This window comes from Talpa europaea, assembly GCF_964194135.1.
Source record: "Talpa europaea genome assembly, chromosome: 3".
NCBI lineage: Eukaryota > Metazoa > Chordata > Mammalia > Eulipotyphla > Talpidae > Talpa > Talpa europaea.
In genome coordinates, this window is record NC_140069.1 from 7,301,115 (window position 1) to 7,328,732 (window position 27,618).

Here is a 27,618-nt window from a genome sequence, read left to right on the forward strand (position 1 = left end):
CCATTAGGATTTGATTCTGTAAGAAGGAAAATATCCCTATTATTGAAAAGTAATGGTCTCAAAATTTGCAAGATTTATTTTTGATGTTAAATTGAGAATATATTTTTCAAACATTTTTAAGGCGTAACACTAGCATAGCTATTAATCAAGTGTAAATATTGCCAATTATATGTAAAAACCTAATCTTTTTTCTAATCTTCATGTAACTTTTTTGCTATGTGGAAAAGGACAAAAATTATAAACTCAGAGCCAAAAGTGCTTTTGTTATTCCAAATTTTCAATGCCAAAAGCATATAAAACTGCACCTGTTGGTAATTATGAGCAAGCCAGCCTTTGCCGAATCCCAGGCCTCTGCTAAAATTTTTTTTACTGGAACTAAATGATGTTGCCATTTTTATTTTTAGGTTTGCTGGCATGGGTAATCTCATTAAGGTGCTAACCAGGGACATAGACCACAATGCAGCACATTTTTTCTTGGACTTTGAAAGTAAGTCTCTCTAGCCCTTCACAGCTGGTGTATAATGGTAAAGGTGAAAAATCAATTATATTCACACCACAGTGAAGGCCAGCCAGAATATTTGTTGATAAAATACGGGGATCAAACAAAGTTTGCATGATTTTTTTTCTTAATTGTAGGCAAACATCACCATCATATGTATAATTCTTTAGTTTTTCATTTGCTAAAATCATGTGGCATCTGTAGCCAGTGCTGTGCTTTCATCAGTCCATGCAGCAAGCAGCCTTATGATGAACGTTCTAACAGTATGCCTTAGTTGCTGAGCCCAGCGGTGTGTCTGCTTAGAGTCTATGGAAATTCTGTAAAAAAATCATAATGGTGCGACGTATCCAGAATCAACATTTAAATAACTTCCACCAATTAATAATCCAAATTTGGTTAGAAACATAATGCTGTGTTTAATGGCATACAGGAAGTAAGTTGAATATTCTGCCATTTTAAGATGAAATGTAAAGGTGAGCTGTGACCAAAATTTTGCTTTAATATTTGGCTTTAAAGTAAATTGTTTCAATGCTGTATTAAATAAGTTTAGTTGTGAATAATTCTTGATCAGAAATTTCTTTTTCAGAATACTAGCACTATTGGAATACTTACAGAATTTTTCATTATAAGGCCATTAATGAAACTTGTCTTGGGAGAATATTGAGAAGAATTAGAGCAACTGTTGTGCCATTGTGTACAGGAAAACCACATTTCACCTCTAGGTCCTACATATCAACACCTTGAGAACCCGGTTTGCTGTCTGCCAGAGCACAGTCTGGGTAACCTGAAGGACGAATTCATGGCCTAATGAACATTTTCCCTGTTACTATTTTTTAAAAAATAAATTTCAGATGTTCTTTTTTATAAAGGGATATTTTCTCTTTTCTCATTCTTGTCTTGACAGGTACCTTAACATGGGGAATCTTCTTAAAGTTTTGACATGCACAGACCTTGAGCAGGGGCCAAATTTTTTCCTTGATTTTGAAAGTGAGAAGATGATTTTATATCTATTTCTCTTTGCCTGCAGTAGACTGCGTTTGTCTTGCTCTAAATGAATGTTCCCACTTTGCCATCTTTTTAACTGCTTTGCATGACTGAGCTATGAATTGTTTGAGTAAAATTTCTGGTGCCTTCTAGAACTGGAAATAATATTTCATAGATTGAATTGTGATAAGATGTTTTTATTTGAATTCTTATGAGAGATTCATATCTCCTAGTTGGACATTATTTTATAATTTGAAATCTATTCTCCAATGAAAACATTTCTATGAAAAATTTTGGTGGAAACAACAAATGCTACTTCAAGATTTGTTAATAGAAGCATATTTGGGGAAAATTTAATGCACTTGAGAAAAATTCACTAGGTTTCAATTACTCTGTAAATATTAAAGTATTTTAAATACAAATCTGTTCATGAAGGCCATTCAAAGCTCAGTAATTTGGGCATAATATTAAAAGGTAAGTGTGAACCTAAATTATTTAATCTTGCAGATAATTTGAAAAGTTGAAAAACTTCATTGTATGTATTTATTCCAGGAATTATTTTTTTCTAATTCTAAATAAAGAGAAAAATAATGGGTTCACAGACCTTTGAGTAATTTGCCTTCTGTTTGTTTTATGTTGCATGACCTATTGTAATATGGTCTAAGAGTGGCAGGTAAGTGTCATTGACGCCCATGCATGTTGAAAAGCTTTTGCTTTCGTGGCTGTCAGTATTGCTTTCGCTTGTCTGTCATATTGAAACAATGGTATTAAATTGGTGTTTTGGTATGAATGTTGCTATTTTAACTGTTCATTAGAAAATTGTTAGGAAAGGGTGAAGAGATAGTCTTTAGATTATAAATCATTCGATCCTTTGCATTTTATCTGAGATTAAAACATTGGAACAGATATTTAAATATTTAAAATTTTAATTTTTTTCTGGTTTTGAAAGCAAAATAAATAAATCCCTTAAAATAAATTCTGAGAGAATCTTTGAATTTTCTATCAACTTAAGTTTATGTGATATTCTAGAATTCATTTTATTTTATGTATAATTCATATATGTTTTTCTTAAAAACAGGACAGTTCAGATGAACACATCAATTTATAGCCTGTCTCCATTTTGTGGAGTAATTTGTGGTCTCTGATATTTTTCTACTTGTGCATTCCTACAGATGTTCTGTTACAGTTTAGGTACTGTGTACATCTTAGCAAAGAGTAGCAATGTCAATATCAGGACCATATTAAATTGTTGGGTTTTTAGGGGAAAATGTTATCAAGTGAATGTTCATTTTCTTGACCCTTCTCAACAATTTAACAGTGCTATTTGAAGTGCATGTTTAGCATGAATTTTAATCAGCTTGGGGATGTTGAGCAGATTGCTGACTTGAACAGTATTCTTTCAGATGAGGCAACTTACATTACTAGAGCTGTATTTTAGTTTATTTGCATCTGTTTCAAACTTGGTCTTGTGTATTTTTCTGCTATTCTCTTTTTTACTCTTTGTCCCAAATTCCTTCCATTGCAGAATCTTGGCTTTGATACAGTCAAGATCTTGTTCAAGACTTGGCACTTGATCTTTTTATAAGTCTAGCATTATGTTTAGTTCAAGTAAGAAGCATGCATTTTTAATGGAGTACTTACAATTCTGTTTGTTCTTGGTTTTCCAATATGTGGGGTTTGACTCATTATCTTTAAAATTTGAATAGCTAATTTAGTGGCAGGATAAGGATAAAAATGCAAACAAAGCAACAGTAATAACCAATAATGAAGAACTAATTCTTAATGGCAGATATAAATTAAAAAATTGTATTTGTTGCCTATATCAGTCAACATAGAACTTTTGATTTAACACTAGTGCACTGTAAATCAAATTTAGTGAAAACATATTTTATAGTAGGCCAGCGTTTTCCTGTTATTATTTATTAGATTTATCTTACCGATTTGCATATTTGTCTTCTTTTTGACATGTTCAAAAGTTTACGTTATCATTAGACTTCCCATCATAGTGACTGCAACCCTTCAGATGGGTCTTCTCTTAAACTGTTTTGTAGCAGCATCAAAATTGCTAATACAGTTGATTTGCCACTTCCTAATGATTACTTAGAATAAAGCCACAATCTTTTATTCAGTAACTTAGCAGCACATTGTTCATTTTCTGTATGAACAGGAATATTTAGTAAAACTTCCATTTTTTTCTAACTGGTTAAATCTAGCTCAGTGTATATCCATGATTGGACAGCTATAGAAATAATTTCATACAGAGTGATTAACTGGTGTATTGCTTCAAGCTATATATATATATATATATATATATATATATATATATATATACACACACACACACACACACACACACAGTTGAACTATTCCAGTATTTTAAAAACAGGATTTAATGGAATCCTGCAGTTTATAAAATGAAGACTATGTCTTTAAAGTAAATCATTACTCCCCTAATTCATGTGTGTGCATGCATTTACTGTTTTTCATTTTAGTTCAACACACATGACTTACCAGTTGTATAGATGGTGGGGATACAAAGATACTTATAGGTGGTGGGGATACAAAGATAGTCAGTGCCTTTGGAGAGTTCTTGCTGTTTACAGGATAGAAAGAAATGCAAACTAGTAATTTCATTTACATATGTTGCATTCAAGATGTATATCAGAGGGATTAACTTTACTTAGCAGTTAGTAATTAGACATGGACTTTCTGGTGGTGGAAATGAAATAGAATTTTTGAGGCTTAAAAAATTTAGTAAAGGGTTATAGATAGAACAATATGTATAAAAGGCCTTGAGAGCATGAAATGACATTCTGTATTCAATGAAACTATATTCCTTACTCTAGAGGTATAAGAAAAAGGGACTTTTTCTTCAATCCACTTGTTAAGATTTTATTTTAAAAATAATGACTCAGTCAAGATAGAAGCCCAGGGTTGCCCCATAAAATTTGGCAGCAGTTAAGCTAATAATAGCATATGCAGATGACAGTTGTGACCTATATAGCGTCTTCTAGTTCTTATAATTTCCTATTTTATAATGACAGTGTTAATTTATAACTCATTCCAATGACAAACCATTAGCCTGAGTAACAACTACAGCTACTATAATAGCTCATTAAATTGTGGTTCTTGGGAGAAGGACTTTATTTTGATGTCCCTTCCCAACCTTAGCACAGTGCTTTGTAAATGAGAGAAGTTAAGTATTTGTTAGTTAACTGTGATTGACTCATTTCCAGGCAGACCAAAATAGGATAGTAAGTACAGATAGTCATTTGTCAAGGAGAAATAGAATCTTACTTCCTCTCTCCTTTGTTAAATAGTGCCTTTCCATTTAGCTGTACATTTCCTCTAATTCTTGTGTCTTTTGTGTTTACCTGTTTTCCCCACCACCCCATCTTTTAAAAATATTGACACCAACTCTTTTAGTCTAACCTCATTTTACCTCTTGCATATTTTCAATTGCATTTGCCCTGAACTTTGGAATGTCTTTATTTTGGTGGTCTTTTCTTACATTTATTTTTCTAAAATGATGTAGGATTATATTTGTTTGGAGACAAAGGGGCACAGTAGCCTCCTTTAATTCCTGTTGGAGGCATTTTTGTAACTCTCTACCTTCTCATTCCCTCAATAAACATTTATTATAGAACATCTATGGGATGCTGTGTTTAATACTATACAGCTTATGTATTATACATTGAGCTCCCTGCTCAGTGAAATTTATTAAGATAGATTGTAAATATTTACTGAATGAATGTATGCAAGATTAAAACAGAAAGACCATTAGTACGATTATAATTTTTTTGTGACTTGCATTTTATTCATTTCCTTTTGTAAGTGATATTTGCCTCCGTTTGTACCATTAACAACTACAATTCTTTTTAGTGACTCCTATAGGAAATTGGTGTGAAATTATTAAAGTATCTAATTTTACCTTCAGATAATAAAAGCAACTGAATTACGGTTTAATTTCCCTTTAACAATTTTTAAAACTAGCCTCCATCAGAAATCACTCTGCCTAATCTCATTAATAATTATTTTCCAGTCAAATGAGTGTCCTTTTATTAGCTGGCTAAGTGGTATATTTTTCTTCAAATAATGAATGCAATTTTTCATTTTTTGCTATGAAAAATCAAAGTGACAAGTCTTGGTTGCATTTTATGATACATTTTTTTGAAGGGAATAAAGTACTTTATTTTAGTCTTTCCCCCTCCCCAGTACTTCAACCTTTTGCATGACTTGCTCTCAGTACAGTAGTGCTTACCTGTCTGCTATTTTCTGTTTGTCTTCATTTCTACAGCAGTCTTCAGCAGCTTTCAAAATTATAAATGTGACTTTCCTGTGACATTCTAAAAAATGTTTGATCAGTGTGGTGCTGGGTATTTTTTTCTACCTTTAGGGAAACTGGAATCTTCTTTATTTTTAAATTTCTTGGTGCTTATTAAATCATTAATAATTATTAATCACTTCCAAGGTCTATTTATATCTACTTAATATTTCTTTTGTAGAATAGTCTCAGTGTCAACGTTTTTCTGTTAACAAGCTTGTCACCACACGAAAAATACATAAAAGTTTAATATTTTCAAGCTTCAGAAATACCTTTTGATTTATTAAAAAAAAAATACTTTCCTTTGTCATGAATTCCCACTTCATGAATTCAAACTATGATATGTGTCTACTATTGATGTTATGTCTGTAGTTTCACGATTCCATGTGAAAAAGTGTAAAATGGCTGTTTTGCATGTAAAATATTTATTTCTACTCTATCTGGTGTAAGTATAAAAGTTATGAGATAAACTTTTTTTAGTGTGTGTCTTTTACTTTGGAGAATTTGGTCTGGCAAAATGTGAAAAAATACTACTGCTTAATAATAAACCCTGACTTTTAAGAAACCATTAAGCTATAATGTTGATATTTGTTCCTTTATATCTTTGGACAATTTTTTTAACTTTTCAGTTGGCCTCTCTTGTATCATTATTTTGTCATAATGTTTGCATTTAAAAAAATCACATGATCTCTTAAAAGAAATTTGAAAAACAAGAAAACAGATGAGAGCACAAATTCTTTAGTTGACTTTGCACATCAAATGTTATTTTATTATCGTTGTAAGTACTGTTTTAATGTTGCATTTAATATTTGGTGCTATAATTGTTGATTTTTTTAAAATGTGGTATATTTTTGACTAGTTGGCAGGTGTAATAGGTAGAATTGAGTTTTGACTTGCCCCAAGCACAAAATAAAGTTATTTAGGCATCTCCAGTCCTAGTGTTATTTATAAACTTAATTTCTTTCAAATTTTCTAAGAAAATTTTCCCAGAGAAAGAATAGATCATTGTGTATTTGTGAGGAGATGAAGTAGGTATGGTAGGGAGATATATTAACAATGTTTTAAATCATACAAATCTGGTTTGCCTCCCCTGCTCCCATAAGAGAGAATTTCAGCATGGAGAAATTCTGTTAGTATAATTTCTCTTTAAACATTATGGTAATCATAATGTCAATCATTTTGACATGCTTTATGCCTAATCTATAGTACTGATTGTAGTTTAGCTGGAAACATTTATGAAAAACTCATGAATTTCCCTTTTCTCCAAAAACAATGCAAAACAAAAACAAAAAACCACGACCCTCTAATGTATTAAATAAAGAGATTTATTTTTAGAGAAACACATGACCAAGTTATTAAAAACAAGATTTCTGTTAACTTGAGTCTAGCTGAGAGAAGTCCAGGTTTAGTCATCTATTAACATATGTTTTGTGGCTAACACCGCAGGTGGTGGAATGCCCATCTGTTTGTGTTCCCATTATGCTTTTTGTAGCTACAGTTCTCCCTTCATTTTTCTCTCACTTAGTCCTAAGTATATAAGGAACTCAGTTTTTGCTTTAGTATTTCTAGCTTTTAGCAATAGTGTTTGGTATGGAGGTTTTAGCCCTGTAATGCTGGAACAGCTTGGTAATTGGATCTTCTCTGCACAGGAGTCTTGACCTTGTGTGCATCAGCAGAGAATCACATTGGTCCAGTATTTAAATGATCCCTAGAATAAGGAGTGCATTTAAAAACTAGTCTTTTTAAAAAAAAAAAGTTTATTTTTTTATAACACAACTCTGTCATTAAAATGAACTTTAGGGGCCTCCCTGGTGGCGCAAGGGGTTAAGCACAGCACTGGGAAGCTATCTGCAGCCTCTGTCGCAGAGTTTGATCCCAGGCTGGCCAGGGAGCTACCCACATGGCACAACAGACCTCTCCTGTCTCACCCGCTGTTCCTCTCAGCAGTGTATTTCAGTCAGTCTGCCTGTTCTGTTCCCCACTCTGTCTCTGGTGAATCTTCTCACCCCCGCCCCTGCACCTCTGGCCTGTACCCCAGTTCTTGTATGCCTAAATAAATAAATCTTTTAGATAAAATTAACTTTATAGGAAAATTGTTTCTTTAGTATACCTTTCTTTTTTTTTTTGGCATTAAAATAGATCATATCCATGCACTTATAGTCATGACTGGTAGGGTGAATATAGTAGAAAAAGTGACTATTAATACTATCAAAATTCAAATTTTGTTTTTTATAATTTTCAAATTTGTTTAATATATCAAGTCATGATTTGTAACTTAAATAAGTGATAATGTTTGATCTTCTGTTGCTTCTTGTGATATTTACAAACTTGAGTTTACCTATTCAAACTTAGAATTATGGGAAAATTATCCATCTTAGAAATGCAAAGTTAACATTGAATAAAATGTTAGTCATTATTAGAAGTTCAGATTAACTGCTTAGAATTATACATACACTAAAAAAGTCTTGTGACTGTAAGTTTTCTTGTGCTTCCCTGCTGTTTAGATGCCCAGCCTACAGAGTCTGAGAAGGAAATTTATAATCAGGTGAATGTAGTATTAAAAGATGCAGAAGGCATCTTGGAGGACTTGCAGTCATATAGAGGAGCTGGCCATGAAATACGAGAGGTAAAGCATGTTTATAAATTTTTCTAATAAAATAAAATTTTCTGTCCCTCCTGTTTTTAATCTATTTTCTGTATTTTAGAATGCTTTATTGCATATAAAATATTTAAAGGAAGATCTCGGTAATATTTCACATGCAATGATACTGGAGTAAAAGGAAAACGGTGTTTTGTAAATTATAAATTATATACATTTAAAAATTATCCTTTGGGGGCCTCCCTGGTGGTGCAGCGATTGAGCGCTGGGTTGCGAAGCTGCCCGCAGCCTCTGCAGCCCCGGTTCGATCCCACGTGGCGCGCAGGGTCCCACGTGGCGCGCAGGGTCCCATGTGGCGCGCAGACCTCTCCTTCCGCCCGCTGCTCCCCTCAGCAGTGTGCTTCGTCAGTCTGCTTGTTCTGATCCCTGCTCTGGCTCTGGTGAATTCTCTCACCCTCCCGCGCTTCTGCTTGTACCCAGTGCTTGTATAAATAAATAAATAATCTTAAAAAAAAAAAAATTATCCTTTGGCTGTAACCTGAAATTTACAATGGGAGGCACTATTTACAGTTTTTTTTTTTGTTTTTTTTTTTTGTTTTTTTTTTGAGAACATAACTCTTTCTGGCTTTTTTTGTGAGGCTGGTCTACTTTTCCCAATCCTCCAAGGCTTCCTAGGAGAGCTTTAAGTTATCCTTACAGTCTGACCCCCCACTTCTGTCTGATGATGTCATAACATAGCAAACATCCTGTGTGATTTCCTTCAACTTCTCCCAAATCCCTGAGTTTATCCAGGTTTCTGTTTTTCTCCATTTCTTTTGGTTTTTGAAAGAAGCTGTGTGCCTGCTTCTTACCAAGACTAACATCTTTTTTCATTCATTGACGTCTTCCCCTCAGCCTAGCCACTTACTCATGTGCTGGACTACTCAGGGGAGTTCCAGGCTCCTTGACTGGCCGCTCCCTCTTCCACTTTCCCTCTCTCCCCCTCCCCGCTCCCCCTTTACCTCTCCCCCCATCTCTCCTCTCTCCTTTCTCCCTCTCTCCGTACTTTACCAGGGTTCTTGAAGGCATGGCCCACAGTTTGTTTATTCCTACCCCCAACCCCTTTTGTTTCTGTTTTCTTCTCTGTAACTAACATTGGGAAGGATCAGTCTGGTGGGTTAATAGTCTCTGTCCAGCTTGATTTTATCTATTTGTTTATTTCTTGAAAAATAAAATGAATGAATCCTTACCACTTGATAAAAAACATTGAGACTAAGTATCAGGCTTAAATAATTTTTTTTATGTATCAGAATAATATCACAGTTCTTTTGAAATATTCATATAATACAATGATTACATAAGTGAGATTCACTTCAGACTTCTATTTTATTTCAGCATCACTTGAAACATTTTATGTTAAAAAAACATAACAAGGAAATTTGAACATAGCGGCAAACTTATACAGTAAACTGATGTATATTGCTGCTTAAGCAATTGCTTAAACAATATGTAACCCTCTTAGTTTGTAGCTTACATATATTCAGAGCTTCCTCTAAATCTGTCTGGTTTCTTTGTACCTTGGGACAGTCTAAACCTGCAGATTCCCCCCCCCCCCCCCCCCCCCCCCCGAGAATATTATAAGCAGCTAGGTGTGTTTAACTTGTTTGAAGATGCTAGAGGAAACAAGCAGAGCCATTATGCTCCATAAAGGATTACGGAAAGCATTGGTAAGCCAAAGGAAGGTAGACGCAAGAAAACACACCTCTTTGGGAGTAATTGTCTATGAGTTTGAAAGACTGATCATAGAAAGATGCAATCTCAGACTGGGGTCTCTAGATTATGTTTTATTTTTTTCCCCTTTCAGATTTAAAACTAGTTTTCTACCTTTTCAAGAAAGCCTAGGAAAACTTGGATTTTAGTTACAGAGAATAAATATCTGACAATTTCTAAATCACATTTTTACATTGACTTAAATGGTAGGTTTCTTAAAGTTGGTTTGGAGACTGGCATTTGAATTGCTGAAAGTTTCTTAGCTTGGTTCCAAAGTTGGGATCTTATTTCATTTATTACCTTTTTTGTTTTCCTTTTATCACACTAAATAATTCTTTGACAACAAACTTCTGAGAAAGCCTGTCTATGACAAGGGAAACTGTAAAGTGGTTCGTGTGTATGTGTGAGGCGGAGGTTGGGGAGTTCTAAATCGTACCAAGACTTTAAAAACATGGGTTGTCATTTTTTATTCCATTATATCCATATCCACTGCACAGGTAAGCTAGAATCAATGATAGTAGGTTGAAAATGGGGTTGCGGGCACTCATTCTCAGCATGCCTAGGTCCATTATTCTGTATTTTGTAGATTATACTAGAGTCTCCTATATTTGCTAAAATCTTTATGTTAATGTAAAAAAATACTGATTGTGATTTTTAAAAAATCTAAGTATTTTTATTCTTTGGATTTTGAAGGCAATTCAGCATCCAACAGATGAGAAGTTGCAAGAGAAGGCATGGGGTGCAGTTGTTCCACTAGTAGGCAAATTAAAGAAATTTTACGAATTTTCTCAGCGGTTAGGTAAGTTGAAAAATTTGTAATTAATGACTTCCTTAGTGAAAAAGAGTCTTTGACCCCGAAGTAGAGTATTTCATAATCACATTACTAATTTATTTCCTTGACAAATTTTAATTTCTACAAGGAAATCTCTGATTTCTTTGCAGCCTAAAATGTTCTGGCTTGGGAAGCTACTGGGTAGAATTTCTCTCTAGTTCTCTATAAATTCTTTCTCATATGTGGGGACTTATATCACTTCCCTGGGTTATCTAGATTTGTATATTAAAATCTTTGCTGTCATCAGTTTGCATGTCTAAAATTGTACAAAATGAGAAATAGGAAACTAATGATATATCCAGAGATATCTACAGTTATTATAGTAAAAAGAATTTAAAAATCGCCGCCTTTTTTCCTTACATGGGAAAATTATTCACAATTGTGCCTTCAAAACAGTGAGTAAGCAGAACAGGCAGGGTAGGTAAGATATCCATTCAGCTGCTTTTGTAGCTTGAAAGCTGTCAGTCAGAAGGACTTCACTGTGTGACATTGGGAGTACGGGGGAGGAGGAGTATAGATATGTGTGAGAAATCTGAAACACGTTCTTGTTGCATTTTTTTAATAGTTTTAGCTTTTGAATCATAAGCAGATTATATATTCTAAATTAGTATGTACAAAAATTTGATCAGAAAACCATATTGTAAGATACAGGTCAAATTCGGGTCTCATAAGCTAAATTTAGGCCTGAGATGTGATTTGTGTGGATCACATAATTTAAAAAAAATTCAAATTAGTTGCTGTGTAAAATTGGTAACTATTTGTGTTTTGTTGTGTGTGTTTGTGTGTTTTTTCAAGTCTACAGTTGCTTTAGGCAACAACTGAACAATTGATGTGCTCCTGAGTTGACTAGAGCTAAGCGACCAGCCATCCGTCCATTAGTCAGGCCTGCTCTGCAGTAGGTCCCGTCACGTCATAGTTTGATTACACCTTGCTTTCCTTACTCCTTTCTATGAGCTACTTGGCCATTTATGTTGACAACCTCTGCTTTAAAATTGAAGTTCTGTTTTTCACAAAAAATGCTTGTGTTTTAAAAACAGTAAATTGTCATTTCTCCTTAGATGCAGTACAGATTGTCAAATGTAAAGACAAAGAAAAGCTGAGATGGACCTGTTTGTATGAATTGTCCTTGTCTTATTAGAAAACTGTAACTTATTTTCCTAAGCACTGTATCAGTTCTTTGACATTACGTACATTTCAGTTAAGCAGTCTAGCTTTGTAATCTCAGGAACTTGGGTCTTTTAAGCATGGTTCTCTTGACTTCTACATATTTAGAGTTTTTCTTATGCAGTTTCTAGCTGCATTTGAAGTTAAATTGATTTAGATGGTGCTCAGGTCACTTAGCATTGCCAGTAAAAAAAGAATAACAGATTAAACCACTTAGGCTTACGCGTTTTCTTCTGTTTTAGCTATTGGAACTAAATCAGGCTAGTGGTATGTGTTTCGTCTTGGGTGCTGTGTTCCATTTCAGCAAAGAGAGTAGTAACTCAGGAAGCTCTTGGGGAAAGTCCCCTTTAGTGACAAGAGCCACTTGTTCTTGTCAACTGCGATCCATGTACTGTCAAAGACCCGATCCCGAATTCTCAGAAAAGAACCCTAAGGATATGAACTGTGTGGATCTGAGACAGCCAAGTGACATAAGCACAATTAATTTTGGGAATTTCTGAATAAATTTTGATAATAGGAGTCAAATGTTGGATTAGCTCACTCACTATGACCTCCAGAGGTGGCATCTATAACAAGCCCTAGGCAGAAGCTGAGAAGGCAGTTTGTTACTGTCTGACCTACAGCCTTCCCTCAGTAACGAACTCTACTGGGAAGGCTCCATACTGAAACAGTAGTCCCCATGAGACAGAAACCCCTGTGGCAAAGCTCAGTATCTTTTGAATTTGGGTTCACAGAATCATAAAATTGAATTTTAAAGTTTTTTTTTTCTATTAAGCAGTATTCAGTTTGAATGATTATATTTAGATTTTTTCCTACAAGAACTTATTTTCATGTGAATTGAAATCACAACATTTATAAATTGATCACTTTTTAATTAAATAGTAGAGAGATAAAGATGTTTCTATTTTTCCCCTCTTTTAAAAAAAAATTATGTTTCTTGAAGTAATGTTGGATTCTGCCACTCTATCTGTTTTAGGGGTACGGGTTCACACCTCTGAAAGGCATGTTAACACACTATGCCCACTCTGTTTTTCTTCAGAAGCAGCATTAAGAGGTCTTCTGGGAGCCTTGACAAGTACCCCATATTCTCCTACCCAGCATCTAGAGCGAGAGCAGGCTCTTGCTAAACAGTTTGCAGAAATTCTTCATTTCACACTCCGGTTTGATGAACTCAAGGTAGGATGTTCTGCTTGCACCCAGTTATGGTGAAAACCCTGAGCCTTTCAATGCCACTAAGAGGAAGTGGCTGAAGAACTTGCCTGAATATTTTTAAATGATGTCTGTGCTCCTTAGCAAAAATGGAAAACTGGATTTAAGATTATGACACATCTTTTTGACATATGGACAATAAAAATTAAATTACCCAATATTCAGTTTTCTTTAACTCCATTTAAAAAATATCTCTGAAATAACATCATCGATCTTTTTTTGGTACTTTTTTCCTTTATCCTCACCTCCAGTTTATTTCAACATTCCTTCATGTAAAAGTATTGACATTTCCCTCCTCCCCACCCTGGTGGCCCTTTTTCTTTCCCTTCCTGTCTGTCTGTCTGTCTCCTTTTCTTGGAATGTGAAGAAATATGCATGACGTTTTTCTCTCAGGAGCCCCGAGTGCTGTGTTGGTCTCTGTCACAGTATCTTGTTTTGAGGCTGGTCCTTGAACTTGTCCGGCCTCTCTGGCATCTTGTCTAACAAATGGAAGAGCTGGATTCCTGGCTCCAGCCTCCTACGATTGTGTCACAGACAGCTACTGCTATAAGACTTGGAGGACCGGTGATTTTTTTTTTTTTTTTTTGAGGATCATCCTGTTTACCACATATACCTGTTTTTTACTGTATAACACACATTTCTACACATTCTTTCTTATTGTTTACTTGATTGTACCCTTTTTTTGGTAAATAAGATTTTAGTATATTACTTGAAATTATTCAAAAGCAGGAAAGTATACTGGTCATGACTGAGACCGGTCTGTGCGCTTCACTTGTTCCCTGAGAATGAGCCCAGTGGAACGTGATTTAAGTGCAAAGGGTCATCTTCGTGGTAAGTTTTAGGAATGCATTACAAATAAGACAGTGTTACCTACCTGATTAAAACTGTACTTAGATTTTTCACTTAATTTTTACTCTTGTCATTTAGTAACCAATACATTTTTCTTTCATTAATGTCTTGTTTAGATGACAAATCCTGCCATACAGAATGACTTCAGCTATTACAGAAGGACATTGAGTCGTATGAGGATCAACAATGTTCCAGTAAGTTACTGCTTTGATTCAGGGGTGGTGATAGTAACTCAGCTCTCAACTAGCTCAGTTTATTCTTTCACGTGTTCATTTGTTCACTCAGGTAAAACTAAGGTGAGTAATAAAAGTTAGGAATGATGGCAGCCACAACTGTGGGAAGAAAGCAAAATGTAGCCTACTGTCTAGTGTTTACCTTTAGTTCCACTCCCTTGAATTTACAAGGCTTCTTCAGTGAATTTGATTTTTGTCTGTCTAAATTGATGCATACAAAATTTCTCTGTTTTCATAAAAAAACGTTTTATTCAAGTAACAGTGCATTATGACGGATGTCCGGTGTGCCTCACTGAGATATTCTCATTTTAACTATGCAAAAATTTTGTGAGTTTTTTGTCCCCCATATTCTTAGAATGGCAGAATCCTGGGGAGCAGGTGACCTGGGATACTATCAGGAGGGGAGAGTGGGTGTGGGCTCTGAGCACTCCTGCACCTGGGCTGGCATAGCAGCTCTTCTCCCCTCTTTGGGTTTGTTAGTCTCTTGGCTCCCTCTTCTTAAGCTATTTAGTAAATACCCTTGTCTACCCCAAAGGTGACTGTTCATGAGCAAAACCTTAAATATGAAGAAAATATTATTTTCTCTGGGGATTTTGAGAGGTTCTGCATTGTGCGAGTTGGTGTGACCTTTCTAGAATCAGCCCTAGTCATTGCAGTAGTTTATCTTTTCATACCCACCAATGTAAAGTAAAACAAAAGCAAACCCCTAACCTGTTGCTGCAGGATATTGCCATCGCTCAAATCCAAAGGCATTAGAGTCATCTTTGTGCTGCACTGTTTTTCACCTTCCCTAATTATAGGTAAAGCCACTTGTTTTCAAGTGAAATCTCACTTTTTTCCCCACCCCCATTTTCATTTTCATCTCTTAATACTCATGTCCCTGTTGAGAGCCTAATTTTTACTTTCTTTTTGGGAGTCATTCTGTAGCAGTCAAGCTCATTTTTTGACCTGTAGACTTTTCCTTTCTGGTCAAGTCTGCACACTGTAATCAACTAACCTTCTTTAGAAATCAAAAATCAACAAAAAACTATGAACCAGAGACACTCTATGGGGGGGGTGAGGGGCGGGGAGGGGAGGGATTGGGGTCAAAATAAGGGGGTTGCAATTGTATGGGGAATATAAAAATAAAATTTATTTTAAAAAAATAGTTATCTATGTGTGGCCCCCCCCCAAAAAAAAAAGAAAGAAAATTGACTTCTTTGTCATTCCTTCTGACATTCTCATTGACGTCCTGTTACATACACAAGAAGAATATGAACTTCGGCTAGCACTGAAGACTCTGACCCCAGCCTTCCTTTCCAATCTTAGCTTTAAGTAGGTGATGCCCTTTATTACACGGAATGCAGTGACCTGCATGGAATTACATTCTACCAGGTCATGTGAGAGTGTGCCCGCTGCTCTGGGGACTGGTTGGAATACCTGGACCTGTCTGTGCCCCTTTGCCCGCGGGAGCTTTCCTCTGCTAGGAGTCGTTTTCCTTTCCTTCCAGCCTGACTTAGTCTTTTTCTCTCCTCCTTTTTCCATCGCCTCTTAGGTTTTTTTTGGTGGCTGTTCCATGGGTGCTTAGATGTTATTCCTGATAGCATCAGGCTGCAGTGGCCTAGTCCTCCTCTTGTCCCCTCCAGGCATTAGAACAATTCCTTATATAGGGTATACAGCTCATCAAGGTTTTATTTAATTGCTTGATGTCATTTAAAGAATTTAAAAAGAGGTTAATTTTTTAAAAAAAATGCTTAATGTCATTTTTAATCTTTCTATTTTTTTTTTTTTTTTTAGGCATTTTTTTTTTTTCTTTATTTATTTGTTTGCTTGTTTGTTTTGTTTATACATGCACTGGGTACAGTCAGAAGCGCAGGAGAGTGAGAGAATTCACCAGAGCCAGAGCGAGGGGCAGAGCAGGCAGAAGGACCGAAGTACACTGCTGAGGGGAGCAGCGGGCGGCAGGAGAGGTCTGCGCGCCATGTGGGACCCTCCTCCGGTGGCCGGGGAGCAGCCGGGGATTGAACCGGTGCCGCAGAGGCCGCGGGCAGCTTCACAAACCAGCGCTCTACCGCTGCGCCACCAGGGAGGCCCATTTAAAGACTAAGATTTCTGTGTATGTGAGGGTCCAAAATATAATTTATGTGGGCCTCCCCGGTGGCGCAGCGGTTGAGTGCTGGGTTGCGATGCTGCCCGCGGCCTCTGTGGCACCGGTTCGATCCCCGGCTGCTCCCCGGCCACCAGAGGAGGGTCCCGCATGGCGCGCAGACTTCTCCTGCCGCCCGCTGCTCCCCTCAGCAGTGTACTTCGGTCCTTCTGCTTGCTCTGTTCCCCACTCTGGCTCTGGTGAATTCTCTCACCCTCCCGCGCTTCTGACTGTACCCAGTGCATGTATAAACAAAACAAACAAACAAACAAATAAATATAAACATGCCTCTATTAAAAAAACAAAAAATTTAAAAAATATATAATTTGTGAAGGATGATTAGTACATTAACAGGCATTAATGAGATTAGACACTCTGTCTAGGACCTTTTATATAAATGCTTTATAATATTTTGTAATTTTATGAACCGGTATCAAGTGGTCTTATTTTTCACACAGGCAGAAGGAGAAAATGAAGTAAATAATGAATTGGCAAATCGAATGTCTTTGTTTTATGCTGAGGCAACCCCAATGCTGAAAACCTTAAGTGACGCCACAACAAAATTTGTATCCGAGGTAAGTATTGCCTGGCAAGTTACTCTTTGTCTTGTCTCCTCCTTCCGTTCTACAGACAGGATGACCTTGGTAAGCCCTGTGACTTTAACTGCCACCTCTAAGCCAACAGACCCCCAAAGGTACACACTGAGTTCTTTCCTGAGGCCCAGTGCCCACGTCAGCCTGCCTGACTTCACTCTCCCAGTTGTAGTGTTGACAACTTAGCTGCATTTGGCTAAACCAAAGTCTTTAGTTTCTCCTCCTAACCCTGCCCATTTTCCAGTCTATCTTGTCTCAATTAATATTAACACTGTAAAAAGCAAGTAATTCAGGGGTTAGTATTCTAAAGTCCTTTATCTCACAACTGATATTTGTTCCTCCAGCATTCTTGTTGGTTCTTCCTCTAAAATCCAGCATGAAATAGAAAAAAATAACTCCTCCCTTGGCAACTTCTCAGTCACCCCGCCATGCTCTTATCTGGGTTATTGCATTTATGTTCCAACTGTTCTTATTTCTTGTTCTCTTACCCCTTAATCCTTTCTCCAAAGAGCAGCCAAAGCGATTCTTAAAACGTAAGCCACATTACATTCTCTTCCTCCTCTGCTTAGAATGTTTCCAGTAACTTTTCGGTACCCTTAAGATAAAATCCACACACCTTCTAACTCTAGCAGTCCTGATTCTTGTGGTTGTTTCTTCCAAGCTAGAACGCAAGTTCCTTAGCTGTCTTGCTCATAGTCCTACCCGAGAGCTTAGAGCAGTAACTGGAATCTAATGCCTTTTCCACAGTTAGGAAGGAACCAAATTATAAACTTGATTTTTCATTTTATGTCAGGTTTTAAATTATGTGTAAGTAGTAACTGTCATTTCTCCTTTTATTTACTCTCCATGTACTTTTACAGAATAAAAATTTACCGATAGAAAATACCACAGACTGTCTAAGCACCATGGCTAGCGTCTGCAGAGTCATGCTGGAAACCCCGTGAGTACTTGGCTGAGTTTTCCCTTGAACAGTCTGCTGAAGTGTTGTCCTGCTAGGGACATGTAGTATTTGGAAGTAGAAATGAAGTATTTTCCAAAAACCCAGTGTTAGTATATGAGCAAAACTAAAATAATTGGGCAGCGTAATCTAACTTCTGATTTAGAGTGAAGCCTAAGTTAGACTAATTTAGATGCTTCGGAAAGGGGATTGTGCGGTGTTTTTGGGGTTTGGGGACAAACTTCAAAGCTTTTTAGTTATGCTTTTTATCATTTCTCTCTCTCCAGTAAAGAACATCGCCTGTTTGCTACAGGGCTAGAGTTAGCCTTTTGTCTCAGGGTTAGATCATAGTCTTCGTTGTTACAACACGAACGTGACTTCTTTTGGGGGTTTATCCTCTCATACCACAGTGTCTGACTGGATTTCCCTGTGATCACACAGAAGGACTCCTGCATCCCTGAGAAAGAGATGGTTTTGCTAGATAACTGGTATCTTTGTGGAGCTTTTTATTTTCTAAAATGCTATTATATATGTCATCTTACTGGAAAGCATAATGAAGTAAAAGGGCAGCTATAACCCATCCTCATCCCCATCATTGAGGAGAGTAAGATCCTGGCACAGGAAGGGACTTGGGCACCATGCCCCACACAAGTGCCTGCGTGACTCTACCCTGGTTCTAAGCTCTTACTACTGTCCCTTGCTGCCTTCCAGAGAGACAACAGTTGTATTTCCTTTTTTCAAATAAGAAAAGAATATGTCTGAATTTCAGTAAAATTTAAATCCAGCAATATGGTAATGTTTATATCAAGTTATCCCCTAAGTAATGAACACACTAGGTCTATTAAGCTAGTAACTTTTGTTGTCATATTGGCAATTGTACCATCCTTCACAAAGCGTCCATCCCCAGAATTTCACTTTGGGGCTACTTTTGATTTCTGTAATATTGTCTGATCTCTGCCAGGCAGAAGGGATAATATACTATGGTGGGTGCCTCTAGGGACCAGCATGTGTAAGTGAGAACTACTTAACCTGCTTCCTCTCTCCCTCTGGGAAACTCATGGAGAGAGGTCATAAAGTTAGCGTCCCTTTTTGACATCAGCAGGGTAAGTCTTTCCGAGTTGAAGCACCTCATTAATTTGTGATGTGCTGCATATTCATCCATATCTTTTTTCCCTCTAGGGAATATAGAAGCAGATTCACAAACGAGGAGACAGTATCATTCTGCTTGAGGGTGATGGTGGGTGTCATAATACTCTATGACCATGTACATCCAGTGGGAGCATTTGCCAAAACTTCAAAAATTGATGTAAGTTACATTTTATGTAATTTCAAACAGTTTTCATAAATGGAAATCACTGGCATTTGTAATTGTGATAAGGTGGATTTTAGTCTCCTCTGCTGTCTGACCATATTTCCTCAAGCCTGTGTCCAGGTGGAGTTGGATGATCAGAGGATAACTGTATCTTTATTGTGTCTCCCTGTAGGGAAACCTTGGGCTTGAATGGGCCCTCTGCATATTTGGCAATATAAATAATCAGAGATAAGAATTTGTGGGGGTTTTGTATTCTTTTTTGGACAAAAGGCCTTTCAAACTAAAGATTCATTTCCCAATCTGTGTAAAATGTTAGTAGAAGCGCTATAAGCAAAGAGTTAAAGTCTTTACATATTTTTCCCTCCTCTGCACTATTCGTCATCATATGTGCCTATTACCTTGTCTCTGCAAACATTTATGTTAATTTCTTGGTTTCTCTGTTTTATAATAGCTCTCTTTACCCTCTTGGTACTTGGTGAGAATTTTCTTCTAATTTCCCTTTCATGGCAGTCCTGGCTCTTAGCACTTCTTATCTGGAGTACAGATTGCCCTGGTCAGTCTTCCTGACTGAAATCATATCCATCCTGTAAAGAAAAATGAGCTAACATTTACTGAGTCATTATTGCCTCCCAAGGATTTTACATTTGTTTCCATTTAACTCTGAAAGTACTTGCAGGATCTAGGTGCTAGCTGCCCCCTTGTACTTACAGATTAAGGTTTAGGGAAGTTAAGTAATGTAATTGAAATGGTAGAGTGGGATTTTGAACCCACATCTCCATGGTTTCCAAAGCTTACGGTGTTTCTCCTGTGGTGTGTTGTTGTTGAGTTGTTCCCTTTTTTCCTAATAGCCTGTGACCTGTGACCTGTCCCTACCACAAGAACCAGTTTAAATGAGTCCTACAGCCCTCTGTAGACTCCCACCCCCACGCCCCCTCCGCCCCCAAGTCATTTCAGGTCTGCAATGTGTGTGTGTGATATACTTTCATTATTGTTGTTGTGATTTTTGTCTATCTGGAAAGCTCCTGTTCTCCTTGCCAGTCTGTCCGTACTGTCCAAAAAAGGCTGCTCAACACTTTTGCAGAAAGGCTTCAGTTAGCAGGCCCTTACTTTCCTCTTTACTGTGGGTGGTTCTTCAGTTTGACTGATAGGATTCTTCGAAAGCTTTGACAGACACACTGAAAATAACAACATTTGGGTACTTTTTTTCCCCCGTCTTAAGAATAATTATTTTGACATCACTGGTATATAATGTCTCAAGAGTTCCATAGATGTGGTAGTGTTACTGTTTCGAAAATGAGGGTTACCTGAAAAAACAGACGTTTTACCTTTTCTGTTTCCTTTTCTCCTTAGATGAAAGGTTGTATCAAAGTTCTTAAGGACCAACCTCCTAATAGTGTAGAAGGTCTTCTAAATGCTCTCAGGTGTGTATATTTACATGTTATAGATTCATAGAGAAAATAAATGTAAAGAAAATGCTTCCAAATGTGAATAGCACAAAAGATATGAATATTAGTATGTTCAACTTAGAAATGTGAAGATTTCATTTTCATTGGTAATCTTGCTTTCAAATATTGCTCACAGTATTTATCATGATGTGTGTGTGTGTGTGTGTGTGTGTGCGCAAATGAGAAAAGCAGCTAACAAAGCAGCTTTCTTTTTAGCGTTTGGCTTTTACTTTTTGCCCTTTTGAAGCTGGAATTGCTTATTGTTTATTTTTCAAATAGTTTTAATACTAAGTGTAAATAAAATTCATAAAACAGAAATTTAAAGAAAAGTCTTGAAATCTTCCTATTTTGAAATAAATCAGTATTAACTTTTTGTTGTATCGCCTTACAAAGTTATTCTTGTTAAGGCCTAGCTCTATATAATATTTACAAAACGATGCCAAACAGACTGTTCTATAGTTAGCTCCTTTCCCTTTATATTGTGTAGTTGCATTTCTGGGTTCACAAATAAAGATCGCTCTTATTTTTGTGTCTGTCTTATAATAGAAGTAAAGCAGACAATTATTATCTTTCTTTTTCCAGCTATGACTTATTTGATTTAGTTACCAAAGCTCCTAAGAATGCTGGAGTATTTTTAAATGAAAATCTTAGCACATTAAAACATCTTAACTGCAGAGATTTAATTGGCAGTATAATTCCCCCAACATAAAAGATGATTTGTTCATTGCTTGATTATCTTGTGTTTAAACACAAATATTACATGACCGCAGAAATATTTATATGTTGACCTTCTGAGATCACAATCTTTACTTTTCACATGTCAGAATAAAATGATTTCAGTACTATATTCCCCCACGTATTGTGAGCAAGCAGGTTTTTATTCCTCTGGAATACTACTCTTGCCTGGTGCATCAGGAAACAAAATCCAGTCTCTATCGCTTCTGCTCAGTTGAACCATCGAGTGATTTTATTTAGATTATGAAATGTATTTTTTTAAGAAGTGACTGCATGTCTAAAGGAAATTATTCTAAATGAACATCAGAAAGATTAAGGAAAATAATTCAACAGTAACAAATCCGTAGAAAGTCAAGCCATTTCAGCCATGAGTCATTAGAAGCTGTGTTTTCGGAATTTTTACTCTGGAGGTTTTTACAGTGCGCAGACTTCTGGGTTTTGGATTGTGAGTCTTTTCCACTGGAGCCCTGGCTGATGACTTCCTGTGCCCCAGTCAGCCTGTTGTTCTCTGGAGCCCCTTTATTTCTGGGTGATTAGTCTCTCCAAGGGCAGCAAGTATCAGGAAACCTTTTTTAAAACAGTAAGAGATAATTGAGATCTGGAACATGTTAGTATTATTTCTGTACTTTGAAGAGACTGTGCATCAAACATTAAGTAAAAAACTCAGCTTTTATTTTCAGAGTTTAAAGGAAGTTCAGCCTTTTTTTACATTGAATGAGGGCAGAGGAGGGCAGTGGCAGTGAGTGAAAGATGCGACCAAAGTCTCCCACAAAGCAGGCTGTGTTGGCGGGAAGAAGCGCTGCATTGATGCAAGAGCCGCTGGTCAGTTTTAGGTTTTCTTTCCAAATATGTAATGGAATTCTAAATAAGAGTTTGTTGCAGAGACAACTCTTAAACAATTTTTATTCATGTGAGTGTATTTGTCTCCTTATTTTTTCACCTGGGGAAGCCTGTAAGGTTAAGCAGTGTACCTATGTTATGTGGTAGTTACAATTAGAAATACTTTTTGTCTCTGTAGTTTATAGTGGTGTTTTGGGGTGTGGGGAGTGTCACCTCTGTGCAAAAGATAGTTAAGGAACTTGGCCACCTTAAACTCTTAGGAGACTTAAGAGTACATGGCTAGTAAATGTTGGAATTGGTTTTCAAACCCGGACTGCCTTCTCGAAACCTGGTACGCTTGATGCTGCGCTGAGAGCCCTGGGTGCATGGTGTGACGCCTCAGTGGCTTTGGGTGGAGATGAAGTGGAGAGTCGCAGGCATTCTCCAGAAGTGCTCTTCCTTTGGTCTGGGGTGGAGGTGTAGACACTGTAATTTTACAGTTCATGTTACAGTTCAACGCCCTCGCCGACACACATGCTCTGCTCCTCTGAGAAACACTGTTCAAACTAAATCAGCGTAGCCTGTAACAGGCTTCCCTCTGAGCACAGCGGATGCTGTTAAGAAAGCATTTTCTAGTCCTAAAAGTACTAGGCAAGTGTGTCTTATTTATACCTTGACAACATGGAACACATCTCTTGGTGAATATTCCTTTTTAGTGAATAGCTGCTTCACTAGGGATGCGCGTGCCATTTCCCTGAGAGCCAGCAGGTAATTGTGCACAGTGATTGTTTTAAATTTCCTGTGGTGGTTCTACACTGCCTCCAGCTTCATGGTAGGGCAGCAACAGGTCTTGTCTCCGTTTTACAGGTAGCGGTATGGAGCCAAATGCCTTTGATCAGGAGGGGGCGGGAGAGCACTTGATCTGGGAGCTGAGGTTCAGTGCTAGATAATTAATTGCCTTCTTTATTAGATTGAATGGTCAGGGTCAGTAATTGTTGCCTTTCTAATAGAAGAGTAATATGCTCTTGGAAAGGGACCGTTTAGGCAGACACGATGAAATGATACTGTCCACATCCGTGCATTCTTTTCCAACCGAGGTAGATGTTACTGGCTCTTCTTGGTAATAGAGGACGTTGGCATGATAAGGTTCTCAGTTGGCTCTGGCCAGGGAAGGATCTGAGGATGGCTAGAAGCTTGTGCCACATCCCACAGGAAGAGCGAGATCCGGTATCTGGGTGGACAGGGAAGCACTCACCCTGGGGCCGTCACAGGACGCTGCTGCGTGGTGACGCCTGTGCACGTTCCTTGAGTCTTCGCTCTTCCCTGTGTAAAGGAGGGGCAGGGAAACCAGCGAAGGGGTGGATGTTGGACATTTTTCTTCCTGACATCAGTAGGGATACATGTAACTGTGTGTACTTTATGTGCAATTGGGAAGTGAAACAGAAAGGTTAGACCCTTGCTACATCACCTACCACTTAATGTAAATACTTCTTTAAAGAAACTTTTTTTCCCAGCCTGATTAGCTTACTTGCTTGTCTTCCTTCCACAAATACTAACTGAGCACCTATAATGTGCCAGGCACTCAGGTGTCTCTTTAGTGATATGGAAACAGTTTGGGGTGACTTCTAAGAAAGATAGAGTATAGGAGGTACTTAATAAACACATTTGTCTCTTTACATCTCCAAGTATTTGAGAGTTCAGGTACTTTCTTCAATTTTTAAATTAATTTGAAATGAACTAAAAAATATTGAGTAAATTTCTCTAATACAGAAAGACCATCTGTGTGCACCTGCTTAAAATTATATATATATATATATATATATATATATATATTAAGGTTTATTTATTTATACAAGCACAGGGGTACAGGCCAGAGGTGTGGGAAGGTGAGAGGATTCACCAGAGACAGAGTGGGGAACAGAACAGGCAGACTGATGAAATACACTGCTGAGGGGAACAGCGGGCGCAACAGGAGAGGTCTGCCTCGCCATGTGGGTATCTCCCAGGCCGGCCAGGATTGAACCTGCATAGCAAAGACTGCGGACAGCTTCACAGCTCTGCACTCAACCCACTGCGCCACCTGGGAGGTCCTTAAAATGATATATTTCTTATAGATTATATGTGAAATGGGCCAAGTCTGCCCATTTAGCATTAAGTTCTATGAATTATCTCCACAATATATCCCAATTTAAGCATTGGGGACCTGTTTCTATTGCTATTAACCTGGTGTGAGCCTTGGACATTCGGCCCCTGTAACAGCCCTTTGGTTAGCTCCTCTTCTCTTCCTGCCCCCACTTCCTCACAACCAGAGCGAGCCTTCCAGAACCTAAGTGAAACTGCACATCATTCCCCCGTGTCATATCCTCCTCTGGCTTTCATTGCATTTGGCATGGCCTCTGAGCTCCACACCACAGCCTCAGTGTCCCCACCAGCTGGTCTCTGGGGCCCACCTGGGACTTCTGTCTTTCATCCCAAGTCTACGGTAGCATTAGGGTATTACCGTTCTCCCTGTGTGAGGTTGTGAGCTCCTGGGTCAGTGCGCGCCTGACACATAGTAGGCTTACTTGGTGAATTTCTGCTATTAAGTACTCCCATAGTGAATCTTCTGATAATACTCATGCTTGCAGATTTTTTTTTTTTTTTTTCATTTATATACTTACAGCAACACACACACACACACCCCTGGAAGTAAGGCATTTAGGGACAAACGTTTGGGGCTATGCCAGAGCTGCAGTAGTGGAGCAGTCCAGGTTCAGAATAGAACAGGGTGGCAAACTTTTCTATGAGGGGCTGGAGAGTAAGCAGATATTTTGTTTGTGGGCCACATGATTTCTGTCACAATCACTCACCTCTGCCATTTAGCAAGTAGGTAACCAAGACATTACTTAAATGAGTGAGTATGACTGAGTTCCACAGTACTTTTGGTATAAACACTGGATTTTGAACTTCATGTAATTTCCATGTTTTCATGAGGTATTCTTAAATTTTGATTTTGCTTTCTCAGCCATTTGAAGATATAAATGCATGCTTAGGCTTTATAAAAACAGGTGGTGGGTTGGACTTGCCCCGCAGGTTCTAATTTGCTGATCCCTGGATGGAGGAACGATGATTTTCCTCTGAGTGAGAAGTTACAGCTATTTGTTGACTTTAGGATTTAACCAGACCTTTTCAACGAGTTAGTTCTAACTTAAACAGCCATTGGATGTTCTGCTTAAAAGGGAGTAGGGAGGATAAAGTAGGCAGAGCCTGAACAGGGTTCAGAGAACTGGATGAAACGAGTTTGTGAGCGCAGGTTTGCCTGCCCAGTGAGGCCTCCTCTGGTAGTGAAGAACCCAGCACAGGGACTGTTTCTTTTTACTTCCCTGAAATTGATGTTCTTTTACTTTTAGGTACACAACAAAACATTTGAATGATGAGACTACCTCCAAGCAAATCAAATCCATGTTGCAATAACAGTTCTGGAATAAGCGCCTGCTGTAGACAGAAGACAGTATTCTGCAGTGACTGAGAATGCACAGTTTTTAGTGATTGCAATTACGATCTCATTTACTCTTGCTCTTTCTTTCTTTCCTCTGTTCCTCTTCCCTCTTTTTTAATCATGTTCTTGTTCTTAAGACTTCCTTTCTGTGCCAAAATCAGTAAGGTTATACTCTGAAGGAGCATAATCCTTCAAATGGGCCATCTGAGGCAGCTAATTATGCATTGCATTGGGGTCTCTACTGAGAAAAATTCTGTGACTTGAACTAAATATTTTTAAATGTGGTTTTTTTTTGAAAACTAATATTTAATATTGCTTCTCCTGCATGGCAAAACTGCCTATACTGCTATTTAAAAAAACCCTCAATGACTTTATTTTCTACTGCCGCTTTTTTCATGTGCAGCCAAAATGAAAATGTTTAAATTAACTGTGCTGTACGAATGGTACCCAACAGAAACTTTTTAAATTAGACTTTGTTTAACGTTTTAGGTTTGCATTTTGACTTTTTTTGTAAGGATGTATGTTGTGTGTTTAACCTTTATTAACTAACGTTACAAACTGTGATGTGTGCGTAGACTATTACGTATGCATGTTCATGTTTAAAGAATGGCTGTTGATGATAAAATAAAAATCAGCTTTCATTTTTCTAAGTGTGGCTTGGTTTACTGATGTTTTGTTTTTAGGCTTCTAAAGCTTTCCCCGTGTGGAATTACATGGAAGGCATAGGCACGTCATATCATTTACCCTTCTTGGAGGGAAGAGCTGGGTCTTCTCAACAGTATTTTTGCTCATTATCATCTATGTACACAATTTTAATTGTTTTTATAATCTTGCTGACTGCAGCGCAACCAGTGATCTTGTCATGAACTTGACTTCCATTCTTGATTGACTTGTGAATGTAGTTCTAGAAGGAGAACTACACTCCTGCTTGGCTGGCTGTTCCCCGGAGTGAGAGGTCAGCGACCGGAAGCCAAGAGTGTGGAAAGAAAAACAGTGCTTAGCCCTGGCAGGAGAGGGAGGGTGGGAGGCTCTTCCCAGGAGGAGGCTGAAGGCCATGATCTCACTCACTTGTGGCGGAAGCTAGCCTCTCTGTTACTTTAAGATCATAAAACCTTATTCAGGAAATCCAAGTGTCATGACAGGGATAAGCTACTCGAGGCTTGTCTAGTTGGATCGTGCTGGTGGTTTAATGGCGTGTCAGCTAGGATATGATTGAAAGGGTTGATTGTGGAAGAAACTCTTGGAGGCTTCCATTGTGACCTTCTGCTTTAATAGTGCACAGTCCTGACACCCAAAGTCCCTCACGCAGGATCCCCGTGACCTCTCAGGCCTTTGTGACAAGCTCTCCTGCCTCACACCTGCTCTCCGCCAGGCCCTCTTGCTGTTACGATAGTCGTGTGTTGTCAAGCTCTCATAGCTGTGGTCTGCCCTCCCTCATGTCTGTCTGACGTGCACCAACTCTCATGTTCCAAGGACCAGCTGGTGTCACCTCCAGGAAGCCTTCAGGATAACACTGGCCACATCCTTCTAAGAGTATTGTAATAGGTTCAGTAGGGGCCCCAAAAGATAGGTCCACTCAGAATCTGGAAGTGATTCTTGGAACCACTTGGGAAAAAAGGGTATTTGCAATTAGAATAAGGATTTGGGGATGAGATCATCCTGCAATAGGCAAGGTCCTAATTTCTAGGACAAGTTCTTAGAAATGAAGGGAAGGCCTACGAAGAGAAGGCCG

At 37.8% G+C, this 27,618-nt stretch overlaps 1 protein-coding gene across 2 annotated transcripts; it reads left to right on the forward strand.

Annotated features, from left to right (window-relative positions):
• Positions 1 to 414: 414 nt before the first annotated feature.
• On the forward strand, positions 415 to 25,861 carry CYRIB (CYFIP related Rac1 interactor B; the record flags this gene model as incomplete). Of its 2 annotated transcripts, none has more annotated exons than XM_084229837.1 (10): positions 415 to 487; positions 8,312 to 8,433; positions 10,849 to 10,954; positions 13,191 to 13,327; positions 14,326 to 14,403; positions 17,026 to 17,142; positions 18,021 to 18,100; positions 19,277 to 19,403; positions 20,760 to 20,830; positions 25,798 to 25,861. In XM_084229837.1, the coding sequence occupies 10 exons, from the start codon at positions 415 to 417 to the stop codon at positions 25,859 to 25,861; spliced, it is 975 nt and encodes a 324-aa protein (XP_084085963.1). The 2 variants fall into 2 exon arrangements, with proteins under 2 accessions (XP_084085963.1, XP_084085964.1); XM_084229838.1 differs by lacking the exon at positions 415 to 487 and adding an exon at positions 1,414 to 1,486.
• Positions 25,862 to 27,618: the final 1,757 nt, after the last annotated feature.